General features: G+C 42.2%; 1 protein-coding gene across 7 annotated transcripts in view; it reads left to right on the top strand.

Moving 5' to 3' along the window:
• The window catches only part of myo9aa (myosin IXAa), a 251,246-nt gene extending 227,904 nt beyond the window's left edge, over positions 1–23,342 (top strand). For 4 of the 7 annotated variants that reach the window (XM_038784179.1, XM_038784180.1, XM_038784175.1 and 1 more), the window contains 12 exons: positions 1,390–1,501; positions 2,013–2,074; positions 2,837–3,029; positions 3,718–3,846; positions 5,278–5,383; positions 6,210–6,341; positions 7,183–7,306; positions 10,680–10,733; positions 14,391–14,408; positions 16,653–16,855; positions 18,510–18,652; positions 19,624–23,342. In XM_038784179.1, coding sequence (XP_038640107.1) covers positions 1,390–1,501; positions 2,013–2,074; positions 2,837–3,029; positions 3,718–3,846; positions 5,278–5,383; positions 6,210–6,341; positions 7,183–7,306; positions 10,680–10,733; positions 14,391–14,408; positions 16,653–16,855; positions 18,510–18,652; positions 19,624–20,111 — 1,764 coding nt within the window. In that variant the 3' untranslated portion in view covers positions 20,112–23,342. The remainder of the gene's footprint in view (positions 1–1,389; positions 1,502–2,012; positions 2,075–2,836; positions 3,030–3,717; positions 3,847–5,277; positions 5,384–6,209; positions 6,342–7,182; positions 7,307–10,679; positions 10,734–14,390; positions 14,409–16,652; positions 16,856–18,509; positions 18,653–19,623) is intronic. The other 3 variants (XM_038784177.1, XM_038784181.1, XM_038784178.1) reach the window with 3 other exon arrangements.
• Positions 23,343–25,619: the final 2,277 nt, after the last annotated feature.

The raw sequence follows: 25,619 nt of genomic DNA, 5'->3' as shown, positions 1-25,619 counted from the left end.
TACAGCAAATATCGCTTATGATCACATTCCTGTTTTGAGCATCCTGTCTAATTTCCGGACTGACATCTAATATTAGCACCCAGTATGCGACTGAATTGACCATGTGTCATCCAATAATTTTTGTCCTCGGGGACATTCCTATTATCTCCTGTAACATGCTTGCTGAGTAATATGGGGAATTATAAATTTGTGTTTATTTAGTCGTTTATTTGACTCATTCACAAAATGCTAATTATTTCTGGGACATACTTGTTTGAGTGCATGTAAAATACCAACTGGACGGAGCGTTAGACAGACACTACCCACCAGCTCAGATGGGTTTAATTGAAGTTTGACCTTGCTTGTTGGATTTCCTGTCCTATGGCTGTTACCACCTCGTTTTTCACATGTCCTGCATTTGTCACTTAGTGTTTCCTCTGAGTTTATTTAGCTGCTGCCTTGGGAAAAGTTGACACTGTGGCTGCACCTACACCTCGGGGACCGCAGCAGTTCAAGAAGGCAGCTCACCACCACCTTCTCGAGGACAACTAGGGGTTGGGCAATAAATGCTGGCTTAGTCAGTGATGCCCACATCCTGTAAATGATTTTTTTACAAGCATTTGTTGTTCAGCCAGTTCTGATTTTTCAAGAATAGTTCAGCTCATTCTACTTGTGTTACAGTCAAATTGTAGCACTGTCTACAGGGCATTTAGATAGAGTAAACGGCATGTTTTCAAAAAGGATTTTATGTCTTGATTTAACAACTCAAACCGGCAGACGTTCTTGGTGATTTATTGCTTGCAGCGGCTTTCAAAATAAGTCCCATCCGCTTTTCTGAATTATTTTGAAATAATTTATTTTGCAGGAAAAATGCTAGATTAGTTATGTAGGATCTTCTTCATTTGAATATAATGCTTTAAAGTGGTGTAGGATGCAGGCTAATTTGACCTTTTATGGTGTTAACTTTTGAGTGTTATTGGAGCTGCACCCATCGAGGCAAGTCAAGGGAATATTTCAGCACACTTGTAAATTATGGAAAAGTTACTGTATTGAAACAGGATGACTAAACTACTGTTAAGATGAAGTGAGGTCACACCTGTAACGTAACTTGTTTGTGGGTTAACTTTAAAAGCCCAATGTTTGATTTTGTGTTTCTGGGGTTGAATATATTCTGACATTCAGTTTATGTTGAAATAGTACAAATATGAAGTATATTTTAATGTTTATGGGTGTCTGTTGTAGAAATCGCCCTATTCCCTCTGTCATATTTATGTAATTATAGTTCCAATGCAGTGGGTGTAGGATTGATTTTCTATTGAGGTAATAGGAATGACGCATGCAATTTTTTAACCAACATTACAATCCCAAAAATAGGAATGATTTTTATGCACCAGATATGTTTGATTGCAGGTGGAGGAGTACAATGGTCACATTTTCAAATCGACACAGTACAGTATTCCCACCTACTGTGAGTGCTGCTCCTCTCTCATCTGGATCATGGACAGAGCCTATGTCTGCAAGTGTAAGTTACTGGAGATAATACATCAGAATTTAGGAGAAGGCAAATCCTTTTGGATCTCACAAATCCGTATATTTTAAAAAATAAATTTCTCCTTCCTCGTTGTATCCTCGGTTCTTTCCCAACATATTCCCTGGTCTGCTTTTATCCTAGCAATGTAGTTAACTGACTCCAAAGGATCATTTGTACAGTCAACAATAACCCACTGTCCTTTCCTGGTAACTCATCAACTAATTTCCTAATTCTATCACCATTGGATGGAACTATTCCTTCGTTTCACCTGATAACCGAATATTTAATTGTGTATAATTTTATCTGGATGGATGCATGCGGGGTAATGCCCCAAGCATCTCATCAGATGTTGGGGAATGATTATACGGTTTGTGGTCCGTTTAGACACGGTCTGGTCAAATGAATTAAAACATCTTTCAAAATTGGCTTGTGATAAAAATGCCTTTATACATGTCCACCTACATTATACATGTAATTTTGTGACTTCCCCATCTTTTTTCAGTGTGTAGGTATGCTTGCCATAGGAAGTGCTGCTTGAAAACCACTATCAAATGCTCCAAAAAGGTAAGGAGTCTTGAATTAGTACAGCTTCAGAAACCATTTTGTGGTGGGATCATATTCATCAACTTCAGACCCATCTATTGTTACATTTTAAAAAGTTGAAATCTAAGAAAAGAAGCCTTAAATATAGCCGATTGCATAAAAATATATAATTACAAAGAATGTTCAGGGGTATACCTAAGATTCCTTTACTTGCATTTGAAGTTGGCCGAAGTGTGTGGGTCGTATCAGTAATGGACTTGAGAGTCTTGGGTTCAAATCCAACCTTGATTGATGAATGGGAGAGTCTCTTCTTTCCGATGATTATAAGTGAAATTATTTTGGACAATTTTGATTTTGTTCACATTGACTCCGAACATAAAACTGCACCAATTTGGCACTGGCCAGTGTATAAGGATTTGCCCTCTAAAGCAGCCTGGCAAACTAATAACATTGCTGCAATGCTGAAGGCCCATTGTAACCTTGTCATGACGACTAGGAATGGGCAACATGTGCGTCCTTGCACGGCAGACATCCTGATAAGATGTTTGTAAAGGGTTGTGTTCAAGGCGCAGTGCTGCATGGAGGCCTGGGAGTTCAGTGTGCTCCCATCCTGGTTCCTGGTTTCCACAGATTGGGATGTATAAATTCTACAAATGCTGGCCTAACCAGCGACTCCCACATCCCGTAAATGAATGGGGGAAAAACAGCTGGGGCGCTCGAATAACAAAGAAAACTTGCTTTTGGCTGCCATTGTCTCACGTTTGTCTTCTCGTTCATGTTCAGTACGACCCTGAGCTGTCGTCGCGGCAGTTTGGAGTGGAAGTCTCCCGACTTACCAACGATGAGCGGTCAGTTCCGCTGGTGGTGGAAAAACTGATCAACTACATTGAGATGCATGGCCTGTACACCGAGGGAATCTATAGGAAGTCCGGATCAACCAACAAAATCAAGGAGCTCAAACAGGGCCTGGACACAGGTAAGGAAGACCCCCCCCCCCAAGCCAGGAACATTGGCAGGTTACTGCAGCTCAGTTGGATGGAATTGGCTGTGCAGTGGCGAATGGCTATGTCTAAACGTAACACTGAATGGGACAAATATTTAATACAGTAAAATGAATATCTCTGTACTCAAGTTTTGTGACTGTTACTAAGGGTCATAACTAACATTATTTATGGTAATAATGACGGGGTACGTTTTTGACCCAGCAACAATGATAGATAATTCTGGAATACCCCTCCTAAAAGCACTATGGAAGCACCTTTCCCATTTGGACAGCATGTTCAAGGAGGTTCAATGGGGCTGGTTTAGCTCACTGAGCTAAATCGCTGGCTTTTAAAGCAGACCAAGCAGGCCAGCAGCACGGTTCGATTCCTGTACCAGCCTCCCCGGACAGGCGCCGGAATGTGGCGACTAGGGGCTTTTCACAGTAACTTCATTGAAGCCTACTCGTGATAATAAGCGATTTTCATTTTCATTTCATTCATCATTATCCCCTCAATGACAACCAGGGGTGTGCAATATAAATACAGGCTTTGCAGGAAGATCTACATCCCAAGAATGATTTTTTTAAATGTGGGACTTGGATAGTTCACCTTTCTGTTTGGGGGACTGTAAAAGCTACCTGTGATTTCTCTTTCGGGACTGACTGGGATTTCTTCCTGCAGATGTGAATAGCATGAATCTGGACGAGTATAACATTCATGTCATTGCCAGTGTTTTCAAACAGTGGCTGAGGGACCTTCCTAATCCTCTGATGACCTTTGAACTCTACGATGAGGTTCTGCGAGCAATGGGTAAGCAAGAGTTATGTCCAGTGAATCATAGAAATGAATTCAGCCATTTCAGCAGCGTGCAAAGTAAGTGGGGGGGGGGGGGGGGGGGGGGAGGAATTATGCTAGTAGCCTGTCTTTTCTAGTAGTGTAATATTTAGCTGGTGTTAAATTCTGTCTGTATTCAGTAAAATAAATGTGTCTGTGGCCTGAAGTGTTGGGCTGGATTCTCCGTTTGAGAGGCTAAGTGCTGAGGCTGGGACTGAATGGCAGGTGTTTCACCGTTCCGATGGTGGCGCTGGCCCTGGAGCAATTCAGGACATGCTATTGGGCCAGCACTCGCGCTATGTGGAACTAGTGCAATTCCAACTGTCGCGGTGTCAGATTCGCTGCGGTCGGGGTTGGCGCCCGAGAACCTGACAAGCTGGAGCTGCATAAAAACACTCCGCTCCCCACGCACTCTCATTCTAGCCAAGAGGATGCCACCCCGAAGAGTGGCCCCGATCTTCGAAGATGCGGAGCTGGAGATACTGCTAGATGCAGTGGAAGAGAAGGGCAACACCCTGTTCCCTGGGGTGGGTAGGTGGCTGCCACCGGCCGAAGTCAGCTGGTTGCAGGTGGCAGAGGCCGTGGGTGCCATGAATTGCGTCTGGAGATTGGCAGTTGCCGGTGTTGCGTACTGAGGCTGTTGCAGCAATGCCGTCGCCATGGGGGATGCTGGTGTAGAGTGCCGAGACATCCATTGTGACGAGGAATGTTCCTGGTTCAACTGGTCCATGGGTGCTGGGTTTCTGTAAGAAGTCTGTCGTGTCACGGCAGAAGCTGGGCGTTCCTTGTACGATGGGTTCCAAGATGCCCATGGGATTAGGGAGGCAGGTCAGGTGTTGTTCATGTGTTGGTGCAGACCCGATGGGCTGAAGGTCCTCTTTGGCACTGTATTTTCTGTAATTCTGTGATCTGATGTTACTTCTCTTCCCCCCCTGTGTCTCCATTCTTCCTGAAAGGCTTCTTGTTACTGATGTCAACAACCCTCTTGTATCACATCTCAATCGTCAATTCTTTTTGAGTGTCAGCAGGTTACTCGACATGAGGTATCGGGGAATCCGTTCTACTGCTCTAAATTCGGCTGAACTTTACATTCACACAACATCCACATGTGCGCTTCCTCGCTGAAGTTGCATGATCAGGAATGGGAATTTTGGCTCGTTGTCCTCTTCCCCAACCCACATGCTAAAGCTAATTGTAACATCCGACTGGCGCTTTAGTTGATTAGCAAACCCACAAAACAGGAATCCTACTTGGAACTCTCTTGCTCTGTCTGGTTAAGCATTTCAAAATACAAGTAAATGATATTGACCAGAATTACAAATTGGCATTAAGTCTCGGTGTTTCTGTTGCTGCCATGTGATTAAACTGTGGCTTTGGGTGAGGTAAAAATATTTTGTGCAATCACAGGTCTACAAGACAAAAAGGAAATAATCCGGGGAGTGTACTCCATAATTGATCAATTGTCCCGGATTCACATCAATACTCTAGAACGACTCATCTTTCATCTCGTACGGTAAATACTTAATTAATGCGCATTAAGTTTCTAACAAAAGTAATTCTGCAGTTCAGGGTTGGTGGGTTTGCACTCCAGTCTTTCCTGCATAGCTGAAAGAGGAAATTGTGTAGATATTTTTTGAGTTCTGGATCCAGTTCATATTTGTGCATATGATAGACTATTGATTAAAAGAAAATCTATCCACATTTGAGCGAATTCAGTTTACGTGAGGAGGGTCTGTCAGACAATTTCTTACAGAATGCCAACCGTACTGCCTTCCAATTGTTCATCTAGTTGTTTCTAAACTCAGTCCAGTGCCTGGGCCTCAATACAGGTGAACGATCAACTGCTGAAAAGTGTTTCAAGTGCTTTATTATCACCACCTTCGCCCTTTCAATTCGAGGGATAGATTTCCACTTGAACGTCGTTCGAGTCAAACAGAAAGCAATGATTAGGTGCTGAAGTAATTTTTTTTTATTTTAATAGAAATATATTTACCGAAATTAGAGCAATAAATACCTGGTTCAAAGACTGACGTGGGAGAAGTGACACAGTTTTTAAAAATAAATTTAGAGTGCCCAATTATTTATTTTTTCCAATTGAGGGGCAATTTAGTGTGGCCAATTAACCTACCCTGCACATCTTTGGGTTGTGGGGGTGAGACCCACGCAGACACGGGGAGAATGTGCAAACTCCACTCGGACAGTGACCCGGGACCGGGATCGAACCTGGGACCTCGCTGCCGCAGTCCCAGTGCTAACTACTGCGCCACATGCCTCAGAAGTGACAGAGTTGACTAATTCGCACAAATGTTTGTCTTTGCCCCCCTTATTTAACTTTCTAGAATTGTACTACAAGAAGATACCAACCGGATGTCCTCAAATGCACTGGCCATCGTTTTTGCTCCATGCATCATTCGATGTCCGGACACCACTGACCCATTGCAAAGTGTTCAAGATATTTCAAAAACCACTGCGTAAGAATGTTTTTCATTTCGTAATGTCAATTCTGACATTTTACAAAAAGGTTATCATGATACAATGTTGAAGCAAGTTAGTTATGGGAGAAAGTTTGGGAGTAAGAGTTGCTCAGGTTGACCCCTTGTGCTGGTAACTGATGCAGTGGAAAGAGGAAAAACCTTTTCACCCAGAGAGTGGTGGGAGTTTGGAACTCGCTGCCTGAAAGGGTGGTGGAGGCAGAGACCCTCGTAACATTTAAGAAGTATTTAAATGTGCACTTGCGATCCCAGGGCAGACAAGGCTGGGAAATGGGATGAGAATAGTTGGGTGGTTGTTTTTGTCCGGCGCAGACCCGATTGGCCAAAGGGCCTTTTCTGTGCTATATGACTCTATGACTATAAGCAAACTGTTCCCTGGCTTCCCAATATCAGTGCCACCTTGATGATGCAATTTCTTTTATTTCTTGTTGGGAAATGATGGTGGCAAGGAGATATCTTAAAGTGAATAGACAAATTTAAGTGAAGTTCAAATACAAAGGGATATCAGTTTGAAATGAGGTTGGGAGTTTAAAAAAATAATAACTGGTTAGTTTTTTTGCCCAGCAGTTTTGAGTTGCGGAATAAGTTACCAGGGAAGGCCAATGGAATAAGACAATCTAAATGGATTTTTTAGTCAGTGGATTGTGTTTCTGCAGCTAATTGGGTGGTCGAGAGGTAGTGAAGAGGTATATAGGTTGAGTCAATCTGATTAAATGCAATGCGATTTACTTCTTTTCCCTGTTCCTGAACATTCTTGTATTCTTTTACCAGATTTATATTAAACACATACTTCTGCAAACCTCTTTCTCGTTCCCTGTAGGTGTGTGGAATTAATTATTATGGAGCAAATGAACAAGTATCGAGCACGGCTGAAGGACATCAACAGCCTGGAGTTTGCAGAGAACAAAGCCAAGAACAGATTGTCGCTCATTCGACGCTCAATAGTAAGATCCTACTTAAACCTGGGCCTGTGACACCACTATCCTGTTCATTGCTCTTCCTGCAGTGATTGGATAACTATCATGCATGATAAGAAATGTTACAACATAGTTGTATATGCACAGAATTCCATTACCTTTGGAATTCTTGTACATTCAGACTGTCTGTATGCAACATTGGGCGGTACATTGTTCTCATTTTGTCTATCTGAATGTTACGTCTCTTTGCTGCATCCCACTGTGGTGCTGATTCAGCATGTATATCTGTACTCGCTGTTCTGTGAGCTTCATGTCAATTCGTCTTTGTGTTTGAGGCCATCGAAGATTGAGTGGTACCTGGTTTAGTTTAATGGTCTCATGCTGGTTCCCATATCTGTGTTTGAGAAGGGACACAGAGTACAAAGTGGGAGTGAATGCTGTTTTGTGACACTGAATATGTCGAAAGCTCAAGGTATAATTACTGCTTCACAGTGATGTTGTTATCTGGGATTAGGTCCCAAACTGATTTCTGACTACCTTGGCTGGGCAAATTTATACCGCTTGCATTTGACGTCTGATAGCATGTGGAGTATAAATCCAGTGTGGTGTACACTATTTAAAAAGCGGCCATGGGATGTATTGATCCTCTTGGACTCTTTATGAATAACATCAGTTTGTTCCTGTTGACTGAATTATATGTGTTGCATATGTCCTATAACTGCAGCATTAAGCATGAGGTACAGGGAGATATCTGTAGACCAGCAAATAGAGGCTAAGCTTTAACACAAATAAGACGGCTCAGTCAATTCTTTAATATGGCGATTAAACAAACTGAAAGGTGCTGTCTTTCATATAGTAGGTTTGGTTTTCCTCATTTTTTTGATGCAGCTCAGTTTCTACTTCAAATGTCTTTCCCATCTTTCCCTTTTTTCTATCAGACATGGCTGAAAAGTGGCATTTTCTTTTTGTGCATCTACATGTCTCCTTGACAATTCATTTTGCTTGTTGCTGTATTCTGTTATAATTGAGTTAAACGGGAAGTCAGGGTCAATCACATGACCTGTTTGGACAAATTCTTAAATGGCCTTGACTCTCAATTGTCCATGGAATAAATGTACTGCTTGACTGCCTGGAGTAGTGCTACCCCTGTGGAGGTATGGCAAATGGAAAGTGCCAGGTTGCCTGAATCGTAAACTTTATGAGGAGTATGTGAAGCCAGGAGAAATAGTTTCAAACCACTTGTAAGATTTTTAAAGCTAAGTTTAAGCATTTATTTTATTTTTTTAAAAAGGAAAAAAAAACATTTTAAAATATAACATTAGAGTAGCCAATTCTTCTCTCCCAATTAAGGGCCAATCCACCTACCCTGCACCTCCTTTTGGGTTATGGGGTGAGACCCATGCAGATACGGGAGAATGTTCAAACTCCACACGGACACTAACCCCAGGCCGGGATTCGAACTTGGGTCCTCGGTGCCATGAGGCAGCAGTGCTAACCACTGTACCATCGAGCCGCCCTGAAAAAAAGCTTAAAGAGACGCGGTTACATTTACACAGTTAACAGTACTTCTACAAACACTTATCAAAATATTTCTGCCTAATTAACTCAAGCTGAGCATCCCTTTTAGACAACAGTCCTCATCGATTACTGAAAAATCCACTCTTGTTATAGGGGAAGTCTTGCACAAGGTTCTCTCACTCTTACTTGCGCGAGCACAAATTTCCATATTGGGTGCTGAAGAAGGCTGTAAGCTAGTGAATAAAGGGATTGATTGCTCTTTTTGGAGACTGGAGTACATTATGGACCTATAAAGTTCTATGTGTGTACATGAGTAAGGCAGTATGATCTTGTATTTAAATGTAAGGTGGGTATTTTTACATCCGTCTTTACTTATTTAGTCTCATTTGATGTGTGCAGTTTTTTTCAAATGTCTTGATTCAGTTCTGGACTTGCAGAAGCTCCTTTGTCCAGGACAGCAGCAAGATCAATTGTCTTTTTTTTTTAAGCCAGATGTTCGATTTCTGATTTAGGTCAGTAATGTGGGGCAGCACGGTTACGTAGTGGGTTAGCCTTGCTGACTCACAGCGCTGAGGTCCCAGGTTTGATCCCGGCCCTGGGTCACTCTCCTTATGGAGTTTGCACATTCTCCCCGTGTCTGTGTGGGTTTCACCCCCCCCAACCCAAAAAAATGTGCAGGTTAGGTGGATTGGCCACTTTAAATTGCCCCTTAATTGGAAAAAAAAAAGAATTGGGTACTCTAAATTAAAAAAAAAAAGGTCTGTAATATATAATATTGCGCAACTCTTTCATTTGAAGATGGAATCATTCTATCTGTCTGACTTTTTCAGATGGTAGTTCTTGTCCCTCCATCAGTTTTAATTGTTTCAAATCACCCATTACATTACTGTCTTTGCACGCTGATTTGCACGTTACCTGTTGGATGTTTAACTGTTGCGAGATTGTATTTCCAAACATGGCATACACTTAACTTTTGGAGGATTGAATGATTATTTGCAAAAAATTACCATTGTGTGACAATAGAAATTCCTAAATTGGGGCACTAATACAATTGGTTTTATGTTTAATAATGTAATGAAGAGTTTAGCGCCTTTGACCTCGGGCATATAAAGGATCTGCCAAACAGTCCCTAGTGTGTGTATGAGATAGTTGATCTCAGATCGTTTGGGACTTGGGGAGCCCTGGATTTGGTAGGTTAAGGGTCAGTGAGACTTTTCATTGCTAATTGTTAGCCAGTGACATCTGTTAATGAGTATACATGCAACCATCAGGTTAGCCAGAATCAGGCTTGGCGAAGATTCCCTCTACAGTTACGTAACCGATTCACCGTGACGATCCTGTGCCTACACATGAAGTTTGACCATTTGATTGAGCTACCAATGGAAACCCAGTGACTGTAGAAATGCACTCAAACAAATGCTGTTCATTTCAGACAAAGGAAGAGTTAAACTGGGGATAAAATCATAGACTAGTTACACCGCATAAGGAGATAATTTGGCCTGTCCTGCTTTGCCAGGTGTCCGCACAAGCAACTCTCCTCGTCCCACTCCCCTGTCTGCTCTCTTTAGAGCTGCAATTTCTTTTTCTTCAGAAAATTACCCAAAGGCATTTGTGAATGCTGAGGTTGATATGCTTCCATTAAACACTCCAGCAGTGCATTCCAGATCCTAATCACTCACTGGGATTGGAAAGGACATAAAATAAACTGCTTTATGCGACTTCCAGAATGAAAACAATTGATACTTAAATTTAATCGGGAAGTTATGAAGCTCTTAACTAACCCCAGACAAAACACATTCCTTTCCTGCTGTCTGCATGCTCCTGTTGAATGCATGATCAAACTAACCTGATCCTCTACTTTTCGTGTTCTTTTCCACTATAGAAACCGGTTATAATAGCGGTTAGATTCATGAGCATCAATCGCAGTTCGATCCCGGTAGGTATTTCTCTCCCACCATATCACCAATTCCTGTCCATGATGCCATTCATTACATGATGCTCTACCCCAAGCTCAGGGAGTGATACAGTTGTGTGTTGACTCGGAACAGAATAGAGCTTATGTCGATTTAAGTATTCTTCAGTTTAGTTGACTGCATTGCTGCTTGTGTGGGCTGTTTCAGGAATTACACTTTGTGACTATTTTAACCATCGGAGTTTGGTTCAGCTACAGCATGAACGGGCTATAAAATGGTGCCTAGACTCTGATATTATCCAGTAATCTCTAAAGTGATGGTTCTACACCAGCTACTGTAGCATTCTCACTTTTCTATTGAGTTCCAAATGGTAACTTTCTACATGCAAAATCCACATGAGCAAGAAGCCACTGCACCAACAAAGAGACTAGTTAATGTCATCAGTATGATTTCCTGTAAAATATGAATGTGTGAACACCAAAAATATTTGACTTGAATGGACTAGAGGGGAAATCTGTACTTTTCAGAGTCATTTCACCATAGAAACTAGCAATCCTTCGTATTCTTAACACCGTCATTTGTACAGGGGTCTGTACTGATCTCTGTATATGCATATACATAATGGGTTAATGTGTTGTCAGTACAGTCAGATGATCACTAGAGGGCAACACTAACAGGGAGTATATAAGCAAGCTCAATCTGTTTTCCCGCTCTCTTCAGGGTGTGTTCTAGCTAGAGAACAGAAGTGTGCTAAGCTCAAGAGTGTAAAGTTTTATATTCATTGTTAATCTAATTCAATTGTGTTTAATTTGATTACTAGTAAAAGTATTAAAGAAAAGAGCTCAAGTAAATTAATTTGTTACTCAATAAATAATTTGTCATCACTGGAAGATGTTGAGTGTTCATCATCAAAGTTAAGTTTAACTCAGCAAAACAAATGACTAACTTATATTACTCCCAAGTAATATAACATGCTTCCAGGAGTAGCAATATAATAGAACATGGTCAGTAATCCATTCCTTATACTTTGATCTTTTGGATAGTTGAACAAAATTCTAACAGGAAATCATAATTAGTTGTGCTCTTCAGTGTAAATGTCCTAAAGATTTTTTTTCTCAAGAACATGTACATTCAGTGGTAGAAAGCTTACACTAATTCATGCCATCTTAATTCACTGTATAGGCATATTTACAGCCTGTGTTTGCTTACTTGTCACATTTGTCAGATAAGTATGGCTGTGTATAATTGTTGCTCAGAACTTATTCTGGATTAAGTGGTAACTAAAAGTAGTCAGTTTAAGACCAGGAGACATAGCAGCAGAATTAGGCCATTTGGCCCATCAAATCTGCCCCACCATTCGGCCCATCAAATCTGCTCCGCCATTTAATCATGGCTGATCTGTTTCTCATCCCCATTCTGCCTTCTCCCCATAACCCCTGACCACCTTATTAATCAAGAACTGATCAATCTCTAACCCAGAATCAATTTACACATTTCATTGCTTAAATGAGAGTGATGATATATGCCCAGCAGAAACCCATAAAATGAGCTCTCAATATTTAAATTTACTACCAATTTTGTGGCTTTGTAAGAATAAAATGACCGTACAAGTTCAGGAAGGCATGTGTTCCCTGTCGGTCTGTTTGAGAAAGGCAGTGTGTAACTGAGCCATACAGACCAAGAAGATAACCAATTTGAATTTCAGTCTGCTGGGCAGCCGCTGGAGTGTTCAGGACCCTTGTACAACCCTGCGTTAGAGAGCTGAAAACTCAGTTCTTTCCACTCCTGAGCCTTATCCTGTGACTTCTGCTGAATCGTGCATTTATGCAATCTGCTCTAAATCAGCTGTGACCCTTGCGGCAACAGGGTGCTGAGACACTGGCTCCAGACATTGCCAGTTCTGTATAGATTAACAATGACCCAAAAATCCATTTGTGTCTTCCCTGCTGTCTGCCTAGCTGAATCTGACACGTTTACCTGAGAGCTGTTGCTGGCTGCATACAACATATGCAGGTCAGCAGCAGTAATATGGCACAGAACCAACATAGAAGCAGTCCTGCCAAATTTGTTCAGCTCCAGGACCAATGAGTGTATTCAAGTCAGTCCTTATATGTTTCAACAGAGATTGTCTTTTTATTTAAAGATTTGTATTTGTGGCAAATCTCTTTGCACAGCAAGATATTACATAAAGTGGTAGTAGGGTGGCACGGTAGCACGTTGGTTAGCGCTGTTGCTTCACAGCGCCAGGGACCCGGGTTCTATTCCTGGCTTGGGTCACTGTGTGGATTTTGCATGTTTTCCCCGTGTCTGCGTGGGTTTCCTCCGGGTGCTCCGGTTTCCTCCCACAGTCCCAAAAGACGTACTTGTTAGGTGAATTGGACATTCTGAATTCTCCCTCAGTGTACCTGAGCAGGCGCCGGACTGTGGCGACTAGGGGATTTTCACAGTAACTTCATTGCAGTGTTAATGTAAACCTACTTGTGACACTAATAAAGATTATTATTATTAGATCTTTGAACTCCACTTTTTTGTTTCACTTTAAGGGACTTTTAAAACATTAGCAATCTCAGTAAATGATATAATCAGGTTTTAAAATGCATAATTGAATTTACGTGGCCTCCCTCCTTGAATAAAAGGCAAACTTCTGTGAGTCAGCTGCCAGCCCAACAATGAAAATCCAACTAGTGTTGAATTTGAGGCAACCGTTGGTCTTAATAGGTTCTGAAAATGTCTAGTGTTGCTTTGCAGTAACTTGTTCCAAGCAGAGAAGAGCCACATCGCACTTGTCATTCCCAGAACATTTTCTAGCTGGCTTCTCAAAGCCATTGCCAAAGTTATTATTTGGATGGCCACCAGTGTATCCATCTTTCAATCAGACCCTTCATTTTAGAATGGGATCTCTGTCAATCAGCCCATTAAAATTGGACTGCAAGTTCTCAGTTTTTCAAATATGTGTGATTTTGAAGAAGTGTGGTCTCAGATGCAATCTGCGAAGAGATTTGACAAGTTGCGGTATGAATTTCTGCTCCTGGCAGTTAATTCTGCACGTTCATGGTGAAGTGGGGAGATTCAGATGATTGTATTTCTCTTCAAATATCATTAGCCTGGCCTTGTCCATTTTTGGATTAGGCGAGAAAAAAAAGCACAATACATTTGTGTAACAAGCTAAATGCTATGCAGCCTTGTATCTTGCCAGCCTGTTTATGGATGGGTAATAAGAGTTGGTTGCTTGACCTGATGGCATATAGTCCGAAGATGTGCAGGTTAGGTGGGCTTACGGGGATAGGATGGGGGTGTGGGGCTAGGTTAGGTGCTCTTTCAGAGGGTTGACGCAGACTCAATTGGACAAATGGCCTCCTTCTGCAGCGTAGGGATTCTATGGAAGTGTGAGAATGGGCAGTATTCTGATCAATGCCCACCAGTGGGCTGGAGATAAATTGTTGAAAGCTTGCAGTGAATCATCTTAACCCACACCATACCTGTGCCATTTCACAATCACGCTCTCGCTCTCTCTCTCTCTCTCTCTCTCTCTCTCCTCTCTCTCTCTCTCTCTCTCTCTCTCTCTCTCTCTCTCTCTCTCTCTCTCTCTCTCTCTCTCCTCTCTCTCTCTCTCTCTCGAAATGAGTTTAGTAAGAGATTTGTTGAAAATTTTTCATGTTTTCTCTTTGCCGCCCATGCAGCCGAATGGTAATAAAAAGGTAATGGTTTGTCTGTTATGTGCTTGTAAGTGATTGCCTTTTTCTGGTGATGGCTGTTCAAAAAGATGACGTCAGCACTGCAACCACTCCAGCGCATATCCTTGTCCACCACAACTAAACCCATACTTCACATACGGTCCCCAAATAATAGAGAAAACCATTCTACAATTTCAGTACCCGTTTTTACAGTTTAGTCTGAATATTGGATGGGAGGTTTTATTTCGTGCAGTTAAGATTCTCCTGGCAACTGCCTCTGATCAAAATGTACCACAGACAGAGTTGTACATTTTCCCACCTTGTTCTGATGTGACTTGCTCTGGAATACTCCCTGGGCAGATGGCACGTGAGCAGCACTGGACCCCAACCCGAATGATTTCATCGTTTTGCCTTTCAATTTAACACCAAATTTAGGTATATTCTTTGACTGTGTTGAGCAGAAACTAGAGCGAGACAAACTCATTTTACGTGGATCTTTAAAGCTGGATGAGAATTTCATCTAATCAGTCTGGATTTGAGCACGTGTTCCAGAGGTAAAAGACCATTATACTAATTAGCTGCACTGCCCAATTAAATGGAGAGGCCACTCATGAAAAGAACAGGCCAATGAGATTAAAGCTGATGGTTCTGTGATGGAATTCACACCATTACAGGCCACATGGAATGAATGGCCTTCTTTTAAATAAAAATCACAAAATATCATTTTAAAACGTATGTGTTTATTGGGTTCTTCTGTTAAGTGTGCAAATCTCATAGTTTATTAGTCACCATTCAGCCTGTGCTTCTGAGTAAGATATTGACAAGAAGCAGGCCTTTTGCTGGAGTGGAAGCTGGCTGGTCTTTGGCTCGACTGTGAGTTCAGATTTGTTGCTGAATTTCTGTGGTGTGTGCGCGTAACCGTGTGAAATGCTGGTGTTTTCCTTTGCGTCCTTGTGACCAGTACCACAGCGGTGAGTTAGTGAGATCTGAATTGAGAAGAAACCTTGCTTTCCGAATCTTCAGGTTATGCTGGAAAATCGCATTGTCTGAACTCCTGATTCAAGAAGCCATCCTGTGATCACGGCACCTTCCACCTCTGGTGCCTGTCTGTCACAGCAGTGATCCAGGACCATCCCCAGCTGAAGAGCTTGACCTTGTCTGTTGCGTTTAGATTATTGATTTGCAGCTTTGGTTTTTTCAACATTCGGATGGAATCGACTGTAAGCTAATTTCTCAGCTTTTTGAGGTCAAAAACAAAACTGTTAATCATCAAAAAAAAAAAATTTTTTTGGCAAGAAGAAATAAAATATTTAATATAACATCAAAACAATTGCCCTCTCAAATTTTAATGCTAATACATGCATCTTCCTCAGTACTTCCTTCTGTCCCCATCCCATCCTAGAGGATATTTAGCTGCCTGCAGACGACATAGGTTAAGGTGCTTTTACTTTGTGGTCCTTAAGTACAGAGCGAGGAGAGATGCTTTTTAGTGGCAGCGCAATGGATGAGTACTTCATAACAGCATTGTGTAGACTTTGACATTACTGGGGTTTAGCCCGAATTTTGGAATTAATGTTTGGTGAGAGTTGGGTAGCTATCAGACTTAAGTTGAACTCTAAAACCCAGCACTTAATCAGTATAGAGTAGAAATTAAGAAGTAAACCTTCTGGTCAAGAAACCTGAGAGCAAATATAAAGGTGATATGTTGCCAAAGCTTTTCATGTTGCACTCATCGGGTCAAAGGTGGGAATGCCAAATTTCAAACAAGCACAAAAGTTTACAGCCACAGGAGAAAAGGGTGCTGATTGGTTAGCAAGGCAACTCTGATAAAGCAGGGTGTTGCCATGGAGAAGCAATGGGAAACGATGGGCTCTCTCACCACGCAGGCAATAGCAAATTGGCGCAAGGCTTAACATATTCCTTTTGCTTGCAGGGAACGGGTCACTGTGTATGGTTGTATGTCGCTTCTAGCGAGGGTTTATGAACCGCATGAACATGACTGATTATCTTGGCTATTAGCACATTCAGGATTGTTCAACAAGTGCTACCCAATTACAGAATCACATCTAACAGACATTTTGTTTTGGGATTTTCAAGGGTGGGCTGGTTGAGTACGATCTGTACTCTGACTACTTTGAACTACTGAAGGAACATGCTGTTTGTTTCGATCAACCAACCATTGGGATGTGCAGCCTCGTGTCCGTCAAGTATGAATTTCCGTGCCAGTGTGATGCCTGACTGTGTGCCTTGTTCTTTGTGACTTTACAGGGAAAGGGTCGAAACCGGCGCTCGAATTACAGCAGTCCTGGCTCTCCGGTTGGAATCCGACTGCCGTCAGTTGCGGATGTTCCTGAAGAAACCACAAGTGCCGATGAGTCACCTGACATGGACTTCACTGAGCAGCAACAGGCAGCCATGCAGCATGAGGAGAGAGTGCTAACCGAGCAAATAGAGACCCTACAAAAAGAAAAGTAAGAGACACAAAATGTTTTGGGCATCGGGCTGGTGCTGGGCCAAGCTGTGAGCCATGTGAGCGGGTGACACCTCGCACTGCAAGCTCGGCAACAACTGTGTTTGCTTCAGTTAAAACCAGGAAATAGTGCTGGCTCAGTGATTTCAACTTCAGTGCTTTTTATGAATTTGTATTATTGAATAGTGGGTGCAGTGAGTCAAGTGCATTAATATGTTCTCGGCATTACATGCGACTATGTCAATATTGCACATCATATACTCTAGTTAGATTGTTGAGTGCAGTTACTAGAGATTTATGTCATGAGGAATGTTTGTTGATTGTTATGGAGTCTCCCAGCTCCCCCATTCTTCCAATTTGCCATCCTTTCAGTTGGGGATTATTTTCCTGCCTGCAATTTGCTCTGTACTAAAGAGACATTTTCTAAGCCAAGGTCATGATTCTCAGCAGCAGACATTCAATCTCCCTACTTAAGGCTAGAAGCTTCTTTACATTTATCAGATGATGCTGACTGCTCTGTCGTACATATCCACATGCAATAAGCCAATCTTTTTTTAAAGTCTGAGAGGTATTTCTGTTCGGCTCTGGTAACTCTCCTGATTGCATGAATTCCCTGTTTTGAGATCCAGGTTGACGAACTAACATCATGGCGGGCATACCCAAACTATCACCAAGCCGAGGATGAACCCTGGTTGGATTAGGAATGAAGAGTGCAGGCGGGTGTCCCAGGAGCTGCATTAGACATAGCTAAAAATAATGTGTCAACCTTGTGAAGCTGCAACCCGTGCTGTTTGGCACGCGAGTAGTCCTAAGTAGCATGCAATAGACAGAGCTAAGCAATCTCAAACGGATCTAAGTCCTGCAATCCTGCCACATCCAGCCTTGAATGGCGGTGGACAATTAAACAACTCACTAGAGGAGGAGGCTCCACAAATATTAATGATGTTAGAGGCACCCTAAGGAATGTTAGGGGGCCCCCACATATCAGTGATGGGAGAGCCCAGCACATCAGTGAAAAATAAGACCGAAGCATTTGCAACAATCTTCAGCCTGGAGTGCAAAGCAGATAATCCATCTCCGGCTCCACGGGAGATCTCCAGCATCACCGATGTCTTCAGCTAATTCAATTCACTCCATATGATATCAAGGAACGGCTGAAGGCAGGTTACAGCAAAGGTTGTGGGCCCTGACAATATCTCGGCAATTGGTCTGAACTCCTACCCCTAGCTAGGCTGTTCCAGTAGAGCTACAGCATGGCATCTACCCAGCAATAGGGGAAAATTGCCCAGGTATGTTGTGCACACAAAAACGCAGGACAAATTCAAACCGGCCAAATTACTGCCCCTCGACATTCGATCATCAGTGGGATTGGAGTGGTGTTGATACAGAGCATATGTGTGGAGACCAAACCATCACAGCCAGTCTCCATATGCACTGAGAATTCGGTTTGCCATTCTACATGGAGATGGGCTCCACACAAGTAATTTCATTGGTTTGCTGGGCCATTGATCCTTCAAGCACTAAGTGGGAAAAGTAGTTTCAGTCTTCTGGCATAAAGAATTGACAAGTTTTATTTGTGATCATTTTCAATACATCCTCTTTAATATTTGAATAGGTACCTCCTTTTTAAAAGAAATAATTGTATCTTTCTTTAGGGAGGAACTGACTTTTGAAATGCTTGCTCTTGAACCACGAGCCTCGGATGATGAAACCCTCGAGTCGGAAGCATCTATTGGAACAGCAGATAGCTTTGAAAATTTAAATGTGGACTCCGAGGAAGCGATATCAGAACGTTCTGGTAACTGGTCCAGTTTGTATTTTCTCTTAAAATCGTTCAGCTTGTTAGCAGTTCATATTGGAAAAAAAATCTTGGTATTTTGTGCTGGAAGAGTGGAAGGATTATTGCCAAATTTCACTTAAATTTGGACTCTGTTACCTGACCAGCTGCAAGCCACTTTGAGACACTAACTGGTTATTGAGTAGGTTGGCGTGCAGCAGTAGGCAGAAAAGCCTGGGAGTGGAAAGTGGGATGGAGAGGTTGTGGGTGGGAAAATACAAATGTGGACTAGGATGGGCAAGGATAGGTTGCTAACCACATAAATGGAGGGAAGAGGTGGCAGAGTAGACAGTCTGTGAGCCCCGGAGGTGGGCAGGTAGATTGGATTGGGGTGGCAGTCAGGAGTCAGAAAGATGGGTGAGGGGGGTATTGAACATAGATCGCAGGGGTCAGTCGTGAGGAGGGGGAGATTTAACCATGGTGCCAATCACAAGGAGTGAGAAACCGGGAGTTTGAGGGCCAGTGAAGGAAAGGCACCCCTGGTATTCATTCCTCCCGTCAACTGCAGGGTTTTCTGAGCCCTGGGAAACCTGGCCCACAGCCGTTATATAAAACTCGCATGAAGCTACACAGTTTCATTGTGAAATATTTAGACTAGGGATCCACTTCTAGAAAACAGGTTTGTTGCGTACCTCAACCCATCTCCATTGAAGGCACCTTCGGTGTGTGATTGCTATTTTTGACCCTGGGGCATTAAAATTTCACCCATTGCCTAGGATTGTACAGCAGGAAAAATGGCAATTTGGATGAGGTGCCAATTAATCAGTGCCCCAAATACAGTCGGTGTCTTCAAGATGAGAAAACGCATTTACTACATCACAGTATTTAAAGATTAAATTGTTAAAAGTGAGTGAAATAGCTGTAAAAGAAACAGTCCGACAGATAACTGAAGCAACGTTTGTTTGAACTAATGCCCCTTTTTTTTTGGACAGAAAGGAGCTCAGTAATGGGCTGTGTCAGCCACCACCATCCTGAACCAGCGAACAGGCTGAGGAGGTCACAGAGGAAGAAAACTGATTCTCTAGACTCAGCTGATTCAACTGCTCATTCATCACCTTCAACGTCACTATCATCGTCTTGTCTACCTCAAGGAGGAAGGCGATTCCGTTTTCGCTCAAAATCACCTTCACCGGCATTTTACCATGTACATGACCCCACCAACAGCACCGAGCAAAGAGCAGGTGGAGATGGGGCATACAGCAAGTCGAAAGGACAAGAGGAGAGGGCACAGTTTACGAGTAGAGGTACCTTCAACCCAGAGAAGGGCAAACAAAAACTAAAGATGCTGAAGCGCTCAGCCCAAAAGCCTAAAGACATGACTGACGGAGCCTCGGGCATGGGGAAGAAGCGCAGTGCTGATCCTGATATTGGTGGTCATTCGCCACTGGTAGTATTTGGCAGCAATGAGTTCATGGTGTGAGGCCAATGATTTTCAAAGGTTTCTGTGCTAATTGGGTAGAGGTCTTTCATCCATCCCTACACATCTCCTTCCTCCTGGTTGCTGCTATATTAGTACACCACATGCAATACGTCCGATCCTCATAGATGGCATCAATGCCTCAAGGAATGACAAAGGGAAGTGATTTCTATCCATTTTGTTAAAAACCTGCCGGAAGGTTTATACTGTGGCCTTAACCATTTAACCATTGAGAAATCTCTGCACTACCTATGGTATGCAGAGAAGTTTCTGGGCTGCAGATGGATTAATTTGAACAGCTGCTGGTCCCTGTTCTTGAGAGTCGCTGAAGGTATCTGCAGCCCAGAGGAGGCTGTACTTGAAGAAGCACTTGTTGTCCAGAAATCCTTCATCCAGAAAGAGAGGACTGACGAATCTACTCATTGCAGAAGACTGAAGGAAATAAGTGGATCTAAACTGTTATCTCGTAGTCACACTCCATTGACACTTGCAGACCGAGATTGTCAATAGAGCTTATTTCAGAAATCACAAAAAAAACTAGTTGCTTACAATCAGACGCAACAGCACTTCTCACTGGGAGGCTCTGTGTCAGAACGTCCAGTAGCTACCGGGAAATGTAAGCCAAAATGTCTGTGTACAAAAATGCATTAACCATGCGTGCTATGTCTTGACATTTTTATAGGGTTTCAGGAACCACTTTTACCAGTCAAGTAATGCTGCTCCGACCTGGGTGTGTAGAATTTAGGATGCCTGGAGAAAAGGGACCAAACTGACTGGATACTGAGCTTGCAAATCAACATCTCTCTGTGCAGCAGTGGGCATGGCCCAGACATACAGTTACATTGCACCTCATCAACTGTGATGCATGATGATAGTGTAGGTAAGCCAAAACCATACTTGGCCCTGTAAATTCAGCCCAGAAGAAAATCTTTTATTGAACTTGTCAGTATTAAAAGCAAAGAGAACTTGAAGAATTTTTAGTCTGGTTTCTAAAGCTCGCTGTAAGCTCAAATGTTTTTTGTTTTTAAAATTTTATTTTATTTTAACTTTTTTTTTCTAAGAATTTTTATTTCCGTGATGTAAGATTGTAACTTCCTGTCCAAAGGGGGTGTATGTGGAGTAGGTTAGGAACAAAATTGAATGTAACAATCACTGGAACGGGCATGCTGGGCTTCTCGTAACTTATCGTATGCTCATGACTGTATATTTCAAGAAATCTGTTTGTAAAGGATATATTATCCTGTGTCATATTCTATAATAAGTACTCATATAAACTGTTCAGTAAACACAGCCCAAAGTATATGAGGTTTCTGTACAGTTTCAACTCTGTATTTTGACATTAGCAGTTAGGGTGGCCATCTTATGTATAAAGTGCAATTTGTGTAATATTTCTTAAATATATCTGTATGGTTGTAAAAACAAGTTTATGAACAATTAGCCCACAGCTTATTAAAGAGCAAGAGCTGCAAAACTCTTTTCTTGACTTTCTTATTGTGCACAGAAGAGGACCCTAAAAGTACTATTGGTCAAATCTATGGGGCCAAAATCACTGAATGCAACGAAGCATTAAAAAACAAACAAAGCCTTTATACCCCACGCATGGGGACAGGTAGATAATGCTTGACTTCATGCTCTTTCTCCGTGGGTGTGCCTGTATATCTGTGTGTATGCGTTATTTTTTTCCTAATCCCAGAACTATTCTTTAGCAGCCACAAGATGCAAGCCTAGCTAACCCGTACTACTCCCTGCCAAATCCTTCCAATTCGATCAAACGATTAACAATGACATTTTTAATTTTGCATACTTCAAGTCTTCTCTCTTCCTATCACCTCATTGCTTTACTGCTGCTGGGAAGTTGTAGTTCCTTTCACCTGGTTTTGCTGTGTCCGCTGGCATAATTTGAGAGGTGGGCAAACTTTGAGTTCCCCCTCCTCACCTGAATTAATTTCCCCATAAGAGAGTGGTTTAGCCAGAGAAAAATACATTTTTAAGAATAATAGAAATATTCATTGATACTATTTTTCAGTGAAGTCAAGGTGGGGTCAGAATCAGAAGAGCTTGTACAATGTAATTTACAGCAGGACAGAAGATAAAGACTTGGAGATGGGGAATACATCCTGCTTGATCAGAAGCATTATTGCTGCCAGGCTGCTGGAAGCTTTACTTGCTGAATTATCTCTGTTATCTCTGCCTCCACTACTCGACACCCCAGCAGACCCCCAAAAAAATCTAATCTGGAACTACCAGCTTAATATGTATTTAATTATAAACTGCTGCACTATTTGTGGCTAGTGAGTTAGAGATGCTGTTTTAGTAAACGACTGCGTAATCTCGTTCATACACCCTTTGCCAGTAAAACAAAGTTGTTAGACTGGTGGAATCTTAAGGGATTGCTCGTATTCGACAATTGCCACTTTTTAGATTTCACTTTTGCGTCGCAGGTTCTTCTGTTTTCTTGTTTTCCTCCACTTTCTCTCCTGAAGGTAGCAGTACACACTCGGGTACAGGTTCACAGGCGCTGGTCGCCTCCAGTACGTCTCCCAAGGGGACCATTTTTCATGTGCAAGCCAAGACAATGAGTGTCAGCAGACTCTTTGTCAACGGACAGACTTTACAGCCGAGCCTGATGCTGCCCTCACTCAATATCCACACGCATGCACTTTTTTTGCAAAGATGACTGGATAGCGCTCATTTTTTCTCTTCTCTCGTCCAAGGGTGCAGTGTGTAGCGTTGTTGCATCCCAACTGCTAGATCCAGCGATTGATCTGCAAACGAGTGTAAACATGCGCTTGTGGTGTGCACACACACAATCTGTCATCTTAATATTTGGTTGAAAACTAAGAGTGAAATAGCAGTTCTTTGGAAAGGGGTTGGTTGGAGAGTGTTTAGTAAGTGTGGAGAATCAGGAGGCAGTTACAAGACTTTGAAGGTTAGTGGAGATAACATTACAAACTACAGGAACACAAAATACCTACTTGAACTGCCTCCTTGTTCGTATATGATGTGGTGATGACGCAGAGGGAAATCTAGTCTCTTTCTGTATACACTATGCCAAGTGATAGCAATGAAAGTGTAATACAAGAGATTGTAATGTAAGTAAATGTGTTCTGTTGACATCATGTGGCTGGTATAAAGGAATTACAGGGTTGGTTTTTGGAAAACATTGCTGAATTGTGTATCTTGTATGCTAATTTAATAATTTGCCATGATCTAATAAAGTACCTTTCTGTGTTTTTATGGAGTTGCATCCAATGATTTTTTCTTTATACAGTATGATGATTGAGAGAGGGGGGAGAGATTATGGCTCTGAATGTTTTAATTAATACACCCAAAGCTTTATTGATCGTAAATAATCTCTCAACTTTATTTTCCTGAAGATACTGAGCACTTGATGGACAGTTCATTCAGATTGGCTCATCAGCAGGACTTCACCCAAGATGTTGTTTGTTCTTGAATGTTTCAACTCTGGACAGTGGGTTTGCAGGTTGTTAGACTCAAAACTGAGTCACAAACCTATTAGAATGACATTGCGCGGCAGATTGTAACCACACGCTGTGTTGAAAAGGAACGATTCTTCCCGTCTTCCCTCAGCTTTTGCCAATTATCTTAAATCTGTGCCATCTGGTTACTGACCCATTTATCTGTAAACACCTTTCCTCCTTATTCACCCAATCACAACTATTCAGCATTTTGCACATCACTGTTAAATAGAGAGCAACTTTTCATTCGATGTCCCCCGTGGGCACTTTCTGGCAGGAATCAATTGGTTGCAATCGAGAGCAGAATCCCTTTGAGTTTTCAACCCTCTGCCTCGCCCTCAGACACTCGAGCAAACTGCAGAACGATCTTCTGCTCTAGATAAGATAGGCTAACATACTGGTACTATTCCATGTATTGTTATTTGGTATGATACAAATAACCTAAAAGAATTGGAGAGGAGGACGGCTGATGTCTTGGCCTTCGTCTCTCTGATTGCATGGAGGCAAATTCTGCTGGAGTGGCGGTTGGAATCGCCACCGGGGATATCGGCTTGGTTGGGTGACCTGTACGACTTTCTGCGATTAGAGAAGATGAAGTATTAGTTAAGGGGCTACTCAGGGGTTTGAGGAAAGGTGAGGGATGTTTGAGACAGTGTTTGAGGAGCTGTTCGTCGCCGGGGGAGGGGTGATAAAGGGTGAAAAATCTGTACAGACTGTATAGTTGATTGTTGGGAAGTATGTTTCCCGGGGTGTTTATTTGCTGTAACCTGTTTTGATACATGTTTGTAATAAAATACATTTAAAAAAAATAAAAGGGGAATGGGCGGTTTATGGTTATGCTGGTGAAATGTAATCAGTTTTTGGTGTGTTTGCTGCCTATTGTTTACATTCCTCAGCGAAGGACGATTGCTGTTTGGGAGATAGCGAGGCTTGAGTGCAGCCAATTGACCTGATTTCCCCAAGTCCAGTTCAAACAGATTATTTAGCTCAAATTACAGTGTGTCTGAGGAGCTTGACTCCCTGCCAAAACTGAACAATCATGTGGCTCTCTGTTTAGTACCTTGTTTACACAGAGAAAAAAAGGTCAAATATGTAAACAGCACGAATTGGCTGGCAGTGAGAGAGTGTTGTACAGTCAAAGTTGCCATTTTTCAAATGAGGCTTCAAACTGAGCTCTCACTTTGTTCTCTGAGGTGGACGTAAAAAAGTCCCGTGACACTTTCAAACAGCAGGCAATTATTCGGCTAATTTTTATCCCTAAACTGTTAGGACAGCAAAGGTAATTTTAAGGGAATTAGATTGGTATTGGTAAACATTAGACATATGGTTTGGTTTTAAACGAGAACATAAAGTACTGGCCAATCTCAGCTGGCCTGACAGTATCTGCGGAGAGAGAAGGGAGCGAACGTCTCGAGTCTGGGTGACTCTGTCAAAGCGAGAGAGAACTGGGAATAGGGTCAGATTTATCCTGGGCGTGGAGCGGTGGGGCTGGATAGAGGGCCAGGGTAGGTGGAGATTAACAAAGATGTCGTGGACGGAAAGACAGAATGAATGTAAACTTGCAAACTCTATTAATCCTAAAACCTGTGTGTCCTCGGTAAACTAAACGGGGAATAAAGGCGTATTGCATTATAATCCCATTTTTCCATGTTTAATTTTGTAAAATCATCTTGTTGAAACTAGTTAGCAGCCCTGTGATTCTGTTCCTCCACATTTTATAAAGAAAAATAAAGGTTACGGTCTTTTGAGCCAGGGTTCCATTCTGGGATCTTCCCATCCAGTCTGGGATCGTAACAAAACGAACATCTCTAAAAACAGATTATCTGGTCATTATTACATTGCTGTTTGTGGGATCTTGTGCACAGTTTACTGTCACATTTCCTACATTGTAAAAGTGACTATATTTTAAATGTTCTTCATCAAGCGGTTTCAAAGCGCTTTGAGGAGCCCTGAGTTCATGAAAGATCGTCTCTGCACGTTCTCCCCGTGTCTGCGTGGGTTTCCTCCGGGTGCTCCGGTTTCCTCCCACAGT

The sequence above is a fragment of the Scyliorhinus canicula genome, chromosome 24 (genome assembly GCF_902713615.1).
Source record: "Scyliorhinus canicula chromosome 24, sScyCan1.1, whole genome shotgun sequence".
In the NCBI taxonomy this organism is placed as follows: domain Eukaryota; kingdom Metazoa; phylum Chordata; class Chondrichthyes; order Carcharhiniformes; family Scyliorhinidae; genus Scyliorhinus; species Scyliorhinus canicula.
Note: the sequence above shows the minus strand (reverse complement) of the source record. Positions and strands in the feature narration are given on the sequence as shown.